The sequence below is a fragment of the Saccopteryx bilineata genome, chromosome 7 (assembly GCF_036850765.1).
Source record: "Saccopteryx bilineata isolate mSacBil1 chromosome 7, mSacBil1_pri_phased_curated, whole genome shotgun sequence".
Taxonomy (NCBI): domain Eukaryota; kingdom Metazoa; phylum Chordata; class Mammalia; order Chiroptera; family Emballonuridae; genus Saccopteryx; species Saccopteryx bilineata.
In genome coordinates, this window is record NC_089496.1 from 87446254 (window position 1) to 87460442 (window position 14189).

The 14189-nt window shown below is 42.0% G+C and overlaps 1 protein-coding gene across 2 annotated transcripts in view; it reads right to left on the bottom strand.

The window, feature by feature from the left end:
* The window catches only part of DNMBP (dynamin binding protein), a 118962-nt gene that overhangs the window by 17634 nt on the left and 87139 nt on the right, over positions 1-14189 (bottom strand). For both annotated transcript variants that reach the window (XM_066240517.1, XM_066240518.1), the window contains 5 exons: positions 9979-10172; positions 9056-9155; positions 3831-3978; positions 2655-2672; positions 1713-1912 (listed from right to left, as the gene is read on the bottom strand). In XM_066240517.1, the coding sequence (XP_066096614.1) occupies positions 1713-1912; positions 2655-2672; positions 3831-3978; positions 9056-9155; positions 9979-10172 (660 nt within the window). The remainder of the gene's footprint in view (positions 1-1712; positions 1913-2654; positions 2673-3830; positions 3979-9055; positions 9156-9978; positions 10173-14189) is intronic.

Genomic DNA, 14189 nt, shown 5'->3' on the forward strand with positions numbered 1-14189 from the left:
CAGGTGCTAAAAATAGCTCAGTACTTGAGCATCAGCCCCAGATGGGGTTGCTGGATGGATCCCGGTTGGGGCACATGTGGGAGTGTGCTTATCACCCCTCTCACTTAAAAAAAAGAAAGAAAGAAGGATCTTTCCTGAGCATAGATAGACTACAAAACACGCTACAGAACAAGACTAACAATCCCAACTAGAGCTACTGCCTAATTTCAATGCACTTATAATGAGTAAAGACAAATTATTAATCCAAATCACCATTTATGGACAGATAGAATATTCAACAGCAGAGAAATACTGTACACAGACCAGTTAGAGATGAGGAGGAATGGTAGCAGGTGTAAGGACAAGAGTTAAGAATTGGATTTCAATCCCTGGGTCTGTCATTTCATCAAAGTGTGGCCTTTAAGTCACTTAACTTCTCTGAACCTCATTTTCTTCTCCAATAAAATGTAGAAAGTAACAGTATTTGCCTCGTAAGATCATCCTAAATGGTCTCATATACAAATGAGATATTTCTATCCAATTATCTCACACAGTCACGTGTTATACGGGAGTTATGTGATTAACCACCATGTCATATATTTGGCACAATCTTCAGAAAAGACTGGAGATCGCAGTAGAAGAATCTCCAGGGGAAAGTGGGGGGACAGAAAAATGATACACTTTATCATTGTGGAAGATGAAGATGACATTACACTAAAAAACATGAACCAGGACAGAGGGCTAGATGACCAGAAAGCTTTCATGGCCACGAGCAACATGACATATGGACGTGGGTGACATGGTTGAAATAGAAGGCAAAGAAAACAGTTTTAGGTAAAGTGGGGAGAAGAGGGGAGAGACAGGCGAAGAGGATATACTCTATTACAGATTCCTTCAGGATATCAATAATGCATCCGTTTAGCATGGTCACCATACTACTCGAGTGTTCAAACTAGAGCCTTGACAACATATTTGATCAAAAAGAAAAGAAATGGGTCTGACCTGTGGTGGCGCAGTGGATAAAGCGTCAACCTGGAAATGCTGAGGTTGCCGGTTCAAAACCCTGGGCTTGCCTGGTCAAAGCACATATGGGAGTTGATGCTTCCTGCTCCTCCCCCCTTCTCTCTCTCTCTCTCTCTCTCTCTCCTCTCCATAATGAATAAATAAAAAATCTTAAAAAAAAAAAAGAAAAGAAAAGAAATGGTTCCGTTCATTCATGGGCAGTTTGACAACTGACTGTATAGTGTTGGGAGAGGAAAGGAGAGGCTCGGACCAGAGAGGCAGGTTACTGGGCACAAGCAGGACTGATGAGACTCAGAGGTGTGGGCACATTAGGCTTTTCTGGGAGAAGACCAAAGGTCCTAACTTAAGTGGAGAAAGTAAAATATCCAACCAGATGTGCAGAGCAAACAAATGTAAACACAGATTGCAAAGGACTGCCTTCAATGGGCTGAGGAGGCAATCACCTGCGCTTGAAGAAAACTCTTGACCAGCCATTTTTTCACCAGTCTCCCTATCTCTTGGGAAGGACTCTCGTTATAAGCTTTATCAGAGATGTCTATTCCCAATTATTGCGCTCTTTCACATATCACATTTCCCCCAAATTCTATTACCATTTTTTCATCACAACCTTATGACCTACCATCTGCCTCGTTCATCTCTGGTAGAATAATTCTTTAGAGAAGAATGTTCTCAAAAGCATATCTCCTTTGTAGCAAGTATGCTTTTCTTACCCAGATCCTTTCGACGTTTATATTCATTAATGTTAACGTTGATTTCCTTGACTGCAAGGACTGCACTGGTTAAAGGCACTTTATCCGGGTGGGATTCTGGGGTGGAATTCAGCAACTCCATTAGCAGCAGTGGGTAACGCATTACTCTCTGTACTGGCTTGATGAGGAAGGAGCCCAGGTTAATATAATTTGTGCATCCCCTATAAGAGAAGAAGAAACAGAGACTTTAGTCCACTGTCAACAACCAACACAGGGCCGACACATAGTACTTGTCATTCCTGAAGACAGCACTGTCCTTTCATCTGCTTCCCACTTTCATTCATTCATGGTTACTGGCACCTAATAAGTACCAGGAACTGTTGCAGGCACTAGGGATTTAGTGGGCACCCAAGAGTCCCTGCCCTGATGGAAGGAGACTGGCAACCAAGAAACAAATATAGAAAGTGTCAGCCCTGGCCGGTTGGCTCAGCGGTGGAGCGTCGGCCTGGCGTGTGGGGGACCCGGGTTTGATTCCCGGCCAGGGCACATAGGAGAGGCGCCCATTTGCTTCTCCACCCCCACCCCCCCCCTTCCTCTCTGTCTCTCTCTTCCCCTCCCGCAGCCAAGGCTCCATTGGAGCAAAGATGGCCCGGGCACTGGGGATGGCTCCTTGGCCTCTGCCCCAGGCACTAGAGTGGCTCTGGTCACGGAAGAGCAACACCCTGGAGGGGCAGAGCATTGCCCCCTGGTGGGCGTGCCGGGTGGATCTCGGTCAGGCGCATGCGGGAGTCTGTCTGACTATCTCTCCCCGTTTCCAGCTTCAGAAAAATACAAAAAAAAGAAAGTGTCGTTTGGTGGTAAGTGCTATGGAGAAAACTACAGCGAGGTAAATCTGTTTCTAGATTTCTGTCTATAAAGGAAGCAAATAAAGAAACGAGCTTGTGCAGCGGCACAGGGACTCACCATTCCTTGTACAGGCTCCTACGGGGCAGTGAGCATGAAAAGAAAAGAGACAGCTGATTAGACACAATGCTGATTTTCACATTCTTCTTGGAAATATCAGTTGAACGTTAACGCCTATTAGTTGGGAGACAAAAATCACACGGGATAAGAGAGAAATTATGAATGTCTATGGTAGCATACCTATTCTATTTTAACAAGTTAGTAAGCCCCTAACTTCGCTTTTACCTACTTAGATACATACATCACCCTGCCTCCCTAAGACCAGGAGATTCTCACCTCATGGTCACAAATAACTGAATTTGCTCTTTTACCTACGCTCTTGTTTACTGGACCAAACTACCTTCCTGGCTACTTTTCCCCTGAAAATGCTAACTTAATACACTGTATGTATATATAAAGTGACCAAAATGGATAAAAGTACAAGCAGGAAGGCACTTAAGGTGTCTCTGATATATGACTGGAAAAGGCAGGTTACCTAACAGAACCTACACTATAAGGTCTACCGGAAAGTTCTGTCCGTTTTTGGAATAAAACAAAATACAAATTTTTCTTACCGTCAATAAACTTTATTAAATAATATAATAGCATTATTAATGATTTCTTGCCAGTGTGAGGGCAATTTGTATATCCCATTTTTGAAAAATGTTTTATCTTTTGATACAAAAAATTGAACCAGTGCTTGTTTGATATCTTCTTCATTTTTGAATTGTTTGCCCTTCAAAAAATTTTGTAAGGACAAAAACAAGTGATAGTCGGTATTATTCCTTCACCAAACACTTTCAATAAATTTCTACATGCTTCTGTAGTATTTCTTCCTTGTTGAAATTCGTAAAAATTACAGTGGCATAAATGAACTTTATCAGTAGCCATGGGTACACTATCGCTTCACACATAAGACTAACATGAATCAACTTTGTTTTAGTTAATTTGCTACGTCAGTATGTATACATTAAGTGATAAAAATAGAGAGGCACACATGCGCCAAATAAACGTGCTTACGTGTCGAAACTTGTGATAGAAACGGACAGAACTTTCCGGTAGACCTTATATATCATTTAAGTTTACAATAAGCTGGACAAGTAGATAGCATAAGAAGTCTAGACATATATATGGGAGTGACATTCAAAAGGCAGAAGTGAAGAGCTATGATGGATGCGAAGTGGCCACAACCCCCACCTGAGATCTGCCAGCGAGTCCTGAAGATGCTTCTGGACCCTCTCGTCCTTCTCATAGACCTCCAGCAGAGAGGTGGCCTCGTCGTGGTTCTGGCAGTAAACCTTGTACGTGCCCTCAAGCTCATCCCGGTGATCCAGAAACACGGGCCCTTGGAAACAGTCACAGACAGACAGTGTTTTTAGACTTCCTTCTCAGCATCCTAAATGTAATAAGGTATAGTATATGTGCTGCCAAAGCAAGCACTAAATGTAAGGTATATAAGCAAACTTTTATATCAGTTGAATCCTATCCCAGGAAATGACAGTAAGACAATATATCGAGTTAATAAGAAATTTCCAAGTTATGGGTTAAAATTCTACATATTTAAAGCAAAATTTAAGAGAACCAGGCCATCCACGTATTTATTGTTCAGTACACACACACACACACACACACACACACACACACACACAGCTGGATCCAGCCCTTTGCAGTCAGGCGGAGGAGGGAGCGTGCAGCTAGCTACTCTCCACACTGGTGTGTGATCCGACCAGCGAGGACCTCCACTCACTAAGGCCTGGGAAAATCTCCACAGGGATGAAGGACCTTATGACAGCATCAGTTTCCAATCTCTTCTCCATGCATAAATTAAATCCCCAGGACTTTAAATGAAATTTATTATATTAAATTATCTATTATATAACCCTAGACTATTAACATGTATTAATTAGCAAAATGTAGCAGTGACTCTAATGATAATCACCATAATTTCGAAGTATGATGAGTGACATAAGACACTGGTAATCTGGTTGCTTCTGGTTGATATTGGCAACAATCTAATGTGCTACGAATGTGTGACTTCAGTTGATCACGTCACAGGTAGTGCTAACAGTAAGCGGTTTGTTCCCAACATGCACACCTTAGAAATGCTAAATTTCAGTTGAAAATAAAGATGTAATCATCTTTTTTGGTCCAAGTTCAAGGGCTCTTTGAAATGTAGCCACAGACAGCGGTCTACAGCCCATCGGGCAGAGGAACGGCTCCTGCTTCATTCCCAGCTGCGGCCGGACTGTGCTGAGCCCTCGACTTACTGACACTGCTCTTCCTCCTCCCCTTCTCTCCTTCTCCTGGCACCCTCGGACCTTCCTTCTTCGGCTTGTACTCTCCCCCAAACAGGGCTCCTCTCAGCCTCCCCTGTCACTAAGCCCCTCCCTCACGGACAGCAGTCCTTGCTCTACAACGCCACCTCTGCTCCCTCTATGTTGTGTCCTGTGGAATCCTCTAGTCTTGTGCAGATCAGTTTCTGTTTAAACTGAATGCATTTCCTTAATTAGATTGGTTTTGTTCATAAACATCACACCCACGCTGCCCTGACTCACTGGCCACCTCACTTCTGTCTAATCCTGCAACTCAACAGGCACAGCAGCGGGCATGGGACTGGCTGCCTTCTTGACCTCAGGGCCACTCTGAAATCCCTGAGTCACCTTGTCTGCATCTAGTTTTACCACCTGACATTTGTCTCCTTCTCTTCTCTTACTCCCTTGAATCCATTCCCTGGCAGCATCCTTAGAGCCTTCGCTATTATACAGATGATTAATTATTCACACTCCTCTACTTGCCATTCTTCAATCTTCCTGATAGTGACTACTTTACAGTAACTACAAACTAGCAGAGCTACACCTTAATTTCCAGTCTTCCAAACTGTGGGTCACGACCCATAAGTGCATCATGAAATCTACTTCACGCGTTGTAATCAGCACTCTTTTAGGAAAATAAAATAGAAAATATCAGACATTAGACACAGTAAAAATAAGCACAGACAAGTATGTACACACAAACACGTAAATGAATATGTAAATATTTATATATTTCTTTCTGCGGAACATGTTTAAAATAATTTAGAAGCCAGTTCCTTTACACATTACTGCAGACGCAGTCTCCTGGTACTTCCTCTTCCTCTCCTCATCTTCTAACTCAGGCGAGCCCTGTACACCTCCCTCTCTTTCCTTCCCCACTAGACCAGTCCTGGCTGTGCTGGGGCCCACCCCCGCTCAGGAGTAGTGAATTCAGTGTGCTTTCTCCAGCACCCTCGATTACCTGGACTTTTTGCTGAGTTGCCCTCTTTCCTGGGTCATTGAAAAAAGGCTTAGTGCACAACAGTTTGAATAGTATGCCGTCATTGGTGTAATTTATAAAAATGGGGATGGCAAACTGAGGTAGAAAAAATATACATGTAGCACCCTGGCTGGTGGCACGGTGGATAGAGCGCCCTCACAAAGCACCACTCTACTCTCAACTGACCTGTGGTGGCACAGTGGATAAACTGTCTACCTGGACGGCCGAGGTCGCCAGTTCAAAACCAGTCAAGGCACATATGGGAGTTGATGCTTCCTGCTCCTTCCCTTCTTTCTCTCTTTGTCCCTCCCTCTCCTCTCTAAAATGAAATAAAGCCTTAAAAAACATTTCTGTAAAGTAAAAAAAAAAAAAGAAAAAAAAGGGCACTGTGGTCACTGGTTCCATACCAAGGGCACCAGCCCAACCCCAAGGACGCTGGTCAGAGCACGTGTGAGAAGCAATCAATGGCTGCACACAAAGTGGAACAGTAAGTTGATGCTTCTCTCTCTCCCCCAAAATAAAAATTAAATGAAAAAATGTATCCATGTAATCACTGACTATGATGAACGATCTCTGGAAGGAGATAAAAGAAACTAGGAACACTGGTTGCTTCTGGTTGAGCTAGGGGACGGGCAGGACACTTTTCACGGCTTTTGTCCCTTTTTAACTCTGTGCCATATGAATGTGCTAACATAAGTTAAACTTAAAATAAATTAACCAAAATTTAAAAGTTGCTTATATAATTCATGTCAACCTGCCGTTTGCTAATGCTTCAACAAAGCTTTATTTTCCCTTTCTCTGATTCTCAGAACTTTCCCTTATCAGCTGTTCCAAATCTAGTCCTTTATTTTGGTCCCCATTGAACACATGACCAGGCCTTCTGGTTGACCAGGACTGGCGACCCCCACACAGTGCTCTCATACAGTCTCCGCTCCACCCCATGCACCCATAGGCCCTCTCCTCCTGCCAGGGTCCTGAGCCTTTCAGTTCCCAGGACCTCCCCTCCACTATGCTCTGTGTACCTTCCACACGTCTCCATCTGCTACCTCATTCCTGTCTGTCTTGGGAAAAGTCAGGGAAGAAGAAAAAATAAACACAGCTGGTATCTTATGGGGGTGATATTATGGGGGGGGTGGAGAAGCAAATGGGCACTTCTCCTATGTGCCCTGGCCGGGAATTGAACCCGGGTCCCCCGCACGCCAGGCCGACGCTCCACCGCTGAGCCAACCGGCCAGGGCCTGGATATTTTGTTTTAATTTCCTATTTTATTGTTGTTATAATATATAGATAAAAATTAAATTAAATATATATTATAGATAATAAAATATATTAGAAAAAAATAAGTTTTTGATTAATTTTTTTTAGATAACAACCAATTTGTCTTGCTTCTTTCATAATTCAAATAAATGACCTATAGATATTTATTTCAATGCCTTATACAATTTTATGATTTGGCTTTTTTGCTTTATCATTCTGTTAAAACAGGATCACCATGGCTTCCTTCTAATCAATCAATGTGTGTTTTCCTTCTTCAATCACTCTGACCTTTCCAGTTAAAGCAAGACCCCTGGCTTCAGTTTCTCTTACCTTACTGTAAAGTACTGGACATACAGCTATTCTGCAGAGAAGTTAACAGACAAGCAGGGACAACAGAAAGACCTGAGTGTGAACAGCAATCCCATCAAGTACTAGCCATGTGACTCTGGCCAATCACTTTCCCTCTAAGTCTCAGTTTCCTCATCTGTAAAGTAAGATTACTAGTAGCACCTAAACCTCAAAGGGCTGTTGTAAGAACAACTGAGATCAATCTCAGCATATCTTGAAAGGGTGTGTTGTGTATAATATAATACCACCGGAGAAGCATTAACCATGTTGTACTGTGACCTAACATCCTACAGCCATTCCCCCTTCCCTGAGGAGAGCAGAGCACTGGTTCTACTCCCTGATTCCTCTCCAAGGTGAGTCACGTAAGTACTGCCTAGTCTAAGCCTAATCATGATCGTGGTGCCACTTCTAGGGATTTGTTCATGTGTACGCATGTGACCCAGTTCTGGCCCACGAAAAATAGAGAATCTGATTAGGGAGCTCTGAAAGAGATTTGCTTACTCTTATGACACAGGGTCACTTTTGCTTTTGCTGGATGCTGTCATGTGTGTTAGTGGGACGGTAAGAACTATGGTAGCAGCTTATGACTATGATTCCAATAAAATAGTGAAATGATAAGATGTCCCCTCCCACGCTATAGCTGATCTGTATGACCAATGACATATGGCAGAAGTGATGGTATGTCACATCCAAGATCAGGGTTGGAAGACACTATGGCTTCCATCTTGAGCTTTCTCCCTTCCTTGGATCCCTGACTTTGGGTAAGCCAGCTGCCACGTCACCAGGTCAGCCATGGGGAGGGGCTGGGCCTCAAGAACTGAGCACATGTTCTTAGAAGAGGACCCTAAACCCCAGGTGGCGACGGCAGCCCAGGCACCAGCTTGACTCCAACCTCATGGAAGACCCTGAGCCAGAACCACCCAGCTAAGCTACTCCCAGATTCCTGACACAGAAACCGTGATATGTTTCTTGAGCTAAGTTGCAAAGTTTTAATATAATTTGTTATATAGCAATAAATAACAAATATAATTCCCTTGTTCAAAAGAAACAGATGATTGTTTTTCAAACACTTTTGACAATGACTCACATGAAAAAATGCATTTTAAATCAGGATTCACTACACATATGTAACTGAAATAAAAGTTTCAAGTAACTGTAGTTATTATTCATAGTACATTCTGATATTTTCTATTTTATTAAAAATATATATATACTGGGTGCAACACACTAAACTGATCTCATGACCCACTATTTGGCTGCAATGGTCAGTCTGAAAAACATCTTACTAAGTAATAGCTAAAATTTCTTCTATTGATAACATCCTAGATCACCTCAAAGTAGGCTGTAGACAGAAGGAGAAGCTTTCAGACAGAAGAAGAAGTTAAGGGCCAAATAACCTCTGAACTAAGTAACTAAAATTTCACTTCTTAACTACTCAGTACCAGCAGGGCCCTTCTCCTGCCTCCTCCTATCCATGAAGTTAAGAAAACAAAAGCTGCTTCTGAAACAACGGCAGGAGCTCATACCTACAGCATCGCTGATTTCCAGGTCGGCCAATAATTGCTTTGAGACCTTTATCACCATCTGCATATTTCCAAAAAGTCCCTCAAAATCAATGTTTGGGATCTGAGATAGAGAAACAAAATGTAAAAATGCACGAAAACAAAATTAATAGCATATCATTCATATTAGAAACACCTCTTCAAGGATAATACAAAAATTGTTCAAGATCATCTTCACTTACAAACTTATTTCTGAATAGCTTTAGTGTCACCCTTCATCCTTGATCCAACTATTCTGTGCTCCTTCCTTCCCACTCACTCCCTTAGTAAAATGACGGTGGGAATGATGTGGTCTATAGTACTGGCAATACATAGCCCCACCCGGGACCCAAAGTCTGATGGCACTGCCCACTTCCTATAGAAGTGCCTGGAAATGACTGCTCCCGAGATACAAACCCAAACCCAAACCCTGTCCAGGTGGTCGAGTAACAAGCAATAAGGGCTGTAAATGCTCAGGAACTGATAACCTCGTTTTCTATCTCCTGCATCTAGAAAATACCTAACATATGTGCATGACAGTTACTAGTTTCCTGAATAAGCCTTGTGCCATCAGGTGCTAGCACCAGTAACCCATAATCCTCAGATGTCATCATATTATTATACAACCTTTCCAGAAGAGTGACACCCCAGACTCCCTGGTACTGTTTTCAGGAGCCAAATAAAACAGAAATGGGTGTTATTGCAGTAAGCCCAATTAGTTAACAATGAACTTGGATGCTGATGGCTTAAGTTGACACACATATGTTGGGACTCTTGAATTAAGAGCATCAGCCACAGCTTTTCCTCCAAACCCAATGAATCTCTGTGGTGGAAGCTCCCGTATCCTGATACTTCAGGCCTGGAGAGCTGTGTTCAAGGCAAAGCTAACTTTCTCCCGTGGTTCCCACCTGCGCCTGCTGCAGGGGCACCATGATCCGCTCAATACACATTTCCAGATCCCGAACGTAGTCTCGTTCCGTCTGATGAAGTTCTTCTACCACCTTGGCTCTCTTCTCCAGCATCCTCTGCTCTGGGTTTTCAGTGGACACAGACCCAGACGGGGCTACCGGTGACGAAGACTGGGAGGAGAGGAGCGTCATTTCTAGAAGGGAAGAGAACTGGTCAGCATCTCCCTGTGTGCTACAGCAGGACTCTTCACCAGTTTGATCTGAAAGGCTCACAGTCCTTGAGAATCAAAGGCCTCACAATTGTCAACAATCAGGAAATCTGACCCCACACGTCAACTCTAATCACGAACAGAGGAAGAGCTCAGGAGGCCATCCCTGAGAGAGCACTTCTCCTGTCCGTGAGATACCATTTAGAATTCGTCCTAAAAAAGAGTAGCTGGCCCATTTTATGAGGACAAATCAGTGAGGGTGAAAAGCTGCTGTTCACATCAAGAACTGCTTTCATTTAATTAGTTATGAAATCCATTCCATGATCTCAGCAGGAGAAATACTAAGCTGGAAGTTAAAGAACGTTGATCTAGCACATTAAAAAGAACATCACGGGGAACATAGTAAGAATTAGGCAGACATTATCCATCTGAGAGCTGGGTGACTGCAGGACCCACTGTGTTCCTTCCAGTCACGTGGTGGTGCATTAACATTAATATGTAATGAAATATGCAAAAATTATTTAGTCCCCCCTATCAAAACATTAATGGAGCATCACAAGCAGGTTGTTACTTTGAATGTCCCCAAAGATAGAAATGTACTATAAACGTGAAGTTCTTTAATGGTATTTTCAATTAAAAGAAACCTTCTATAACCTCACTGCATGACCTAAAAATGAAATAAAATATGGATCTTGTCATTAGCATTTTCATTTACCTGTTAGAATCATATGAGTTATTTATACAGATGAGATGGCATTTGTTCATTAAAATAGACATTAAATACTAAAATAAACTACTGAAAATTTCAACAGTGAAGCAATCTTTGCTGTTTATTTCAAATTCCTTAAGATCCACTTCAAACAACCACGGATTTGGTAAGTAAATATATCAGTAAGTATAATTACAAGAATATTTTTCCCAGCTGGAAGATTCAAAATACAAGTGTTCAAACTACTTACTAAAACTAAACTTTCATAGTAGACTTTAGTCTCCAGAAATCTTTCCCACTGCCCCTTCTCTAAGAATTTAGGAATTCCTATGTTTAAAAAATGCAATGCAGATTCTGATTTCTAAAATCCACTCTCCACTAGGCCCTGGCTAGCTAGCTCAGCGGTAGAGTGTCAGCCGGGTATGTGGAAGCGCCCATTTGCTTCTCTACCCTTCCCCCTCTACTTTCTCTCTGTCTCTCTTCCTCTCCCATAACCAAGGCTCCACTGGAGGAAAGTTGGCCTGGGCACTGAGGATGGCTCCATGGTCTCCACTTCAGGTGCTAGAATGGCTCCGGTTGCAACAGAGCAATGCCCCAGACCAGGGGTTGGGAACCTATGGCTCACGAGCCAGATGTGGCTCTTTTGATGGCTGCACCTGGCTCGCAGACAAATCTTTAATAAAAAAATAATGTTAACAATATAAAACATTCTCATGTATTACAATCCATTTATTTCCTACCGCTCATGTTCATGGTTGCGGGTGGCTGGAGCCAATCACAGCTGTCCTTCGGGACACCACCAAATTTTTATTGGATAATGCATAATGTACATAGGTCGTTGTATGGCTCTCACGGAATTACATTTTAAAATATGTGGTGTTCATGGCTTTCTCAGTCAAAAAGGTTCCCGACCCCTGCCCCAGACAGACAGAGCATCACCCCCCAGTGGGCTTGCCAGGTGGATCCCGGTGGGGTGCATGTGGGAGTCTGTCTCTCTGCCTCCCCGCTTCTCACTTCTGAAAAATAAATAAGTAAACAAATAAACAAACCAACCAACCACTCTCCACTAAAAGAAAGCCTGAGGGACAGTTCCCAGGCAAGACAGCTGAAGAGATGACAAACAAGTGCAATGTGTGATTCTAACTGGAGCCGGATCTGGGGGCAAATTGCTACAAAGGACATTGCTAGGGCAACTGATAAAACTGTAAACTATAGATTATATTAATGACTAAATCAGTTTAAAATGTCTTGGCCCTGGCCACTTAGCTTAGTTGGTTAGAGCGTAGTCCCGATATGCCAAAGTTGTGGGTTTGATCCAGTCACAGCACATACAAGAATCAACCAATGAATGCATACATAATAAATAGAACAACAAATCAATGTTTCTCCTCTCTAAAATCAATCAATAAAAAAACTTAAAATGTCCTGAAATGGCAAATCTACATGGTCATGTATGAGAATATCCATTTTCATACAAAATGCACACGGAAGCTTAGTAAGGGACCTGATGTATGCAGCCTGCTCTCAGATAGTTCAGAAGAAACCCCATGTGTGCGAGTGTACACATGGAGAGAACGAGTGTACACATGGAGAGAAGGAAAGCTAACACAAGGCAAATGTTAAATACTGGCAGGCCCGAGTAAAGGGTACACAGGAGGTTCTCCGTACTATAGCTATTTTCTATTAATTTGATAGTACTCAAAATAAAGTTTAAAAAGACAAAGAAAAAATACCTTTCGTGAACTTATTTTTGGTAAAATGGATAATAACGTTTCAAACATAACTCTTATTTCATCAGAGTGCTGAATTATAATTCTAAACTAACTGTAGTGTATGTAAAATTTATTCTCAATAGCCTTGTTTTACATTTCTTTTGCAATTTCGAAGCAATAGAATCCCAGGCCCAAATGTGGTTTCATAAATGGTAAGTTGAAAAGAGAAAATCATTTTTATTTATTTTATTTTTCTGAGGTATAAATGACAGAAAGCACTGTATTAGTTTCAGGTGTATAACATAATGATTCAGTATTTGTCAAAAAAACTCATTTTTAATACAAGACTGAATGAAAAGCTTTGGAAAGAAAGAACATTTATTGAATTCCAACCATGTGCACTTTATATATTATGTTCCTAAACTAATTTAATATTCACACCCAGACTTTGAAGTAGTATTATTACTCCCATTTAATCGACCTAGGCTTTGAGAGGCTGACCAACTTGTCCCAGGTTGGTAGTGAGTAAATGGCAGGATGGAATTTGAATCTCAATATATTTAAATCCAAATCCTAAATACTTAATCCTGCACCACTTTGCAGCCCTAGCCTGGAATCTCAACCCGAAAAGGTCAGGGGTTTATTTGCCTCAAAATTAAAAATTCCCTGGAAACTATTATCTCCCAGAAATCAAAGTTCTATTAATTAGAGTTTTTGAAAGCATTAAAAACCAGCAAGTACTCGTCAGAAGCCAGTAACTTACATTAAGGGACTCAATCACATTTTTATTTGTATTAAAAGAAAGAAAAAAAAATGTTAACAATTCTTTTAAACTACCAGCATGCTTTCTTTCTTTTTTTTCTTTCTCTTTTTTTTGCAGGTGAATTTATAAAACTCTTGTATGGCCTTTAAAAAATAAAACCAAATACACTTCAGTGTGATTAAAGCCCTGTGGGGTGTTTTTGTTAAACTGCAGTTTCCCACACCACTCCTGAGATTCTGAGTCAGCAAATCCGGTGGGACTCGGGTATGTGCAATTTTAACAAAATCCTAGGTGTTTCTGAAGACACAGGTTTCCTGCAGGCTCCACACACTTATTAAATACTTAAAAGATTAGGTCAAACTAGAAATATCTGGCTTGAAGCCTCCAAATGTAAGGCTGTTTTCCCATTATTTCAAATGTAATCTAAGGAAAAAGCTTACCTACAATGTTAGTACCCAGGACAACCAGTGTGGGAAGGCAGCCTCCCCCCTCTTCCAGCGCAGCAGAGGCCAGAGGCTTCCAACCTTGCACCCCCGCTCCCCCCCCACCCTGGCTCTTTAGCTGGGGAGCCCCCACCCTCAGGAAAGTCCACTTTTACCTCTGGGCCACAGTTTTCTCATCTGTAAAATGAGTACAATAATACCCGCTTTGTAGAATTGTTGAGAGAATTGAACAAGGCAACAGACACACCAGGTTAGCCCTTTCCTCACAATGGGCTAGAAAATGCTGTCTGCACCAGGGTAAGGTAAAATGCAGCACGTAGAAATGCTGTTCAGATACCTTACAATTCTGCTTTTCTTTAAGAAAGTCTGAGGATG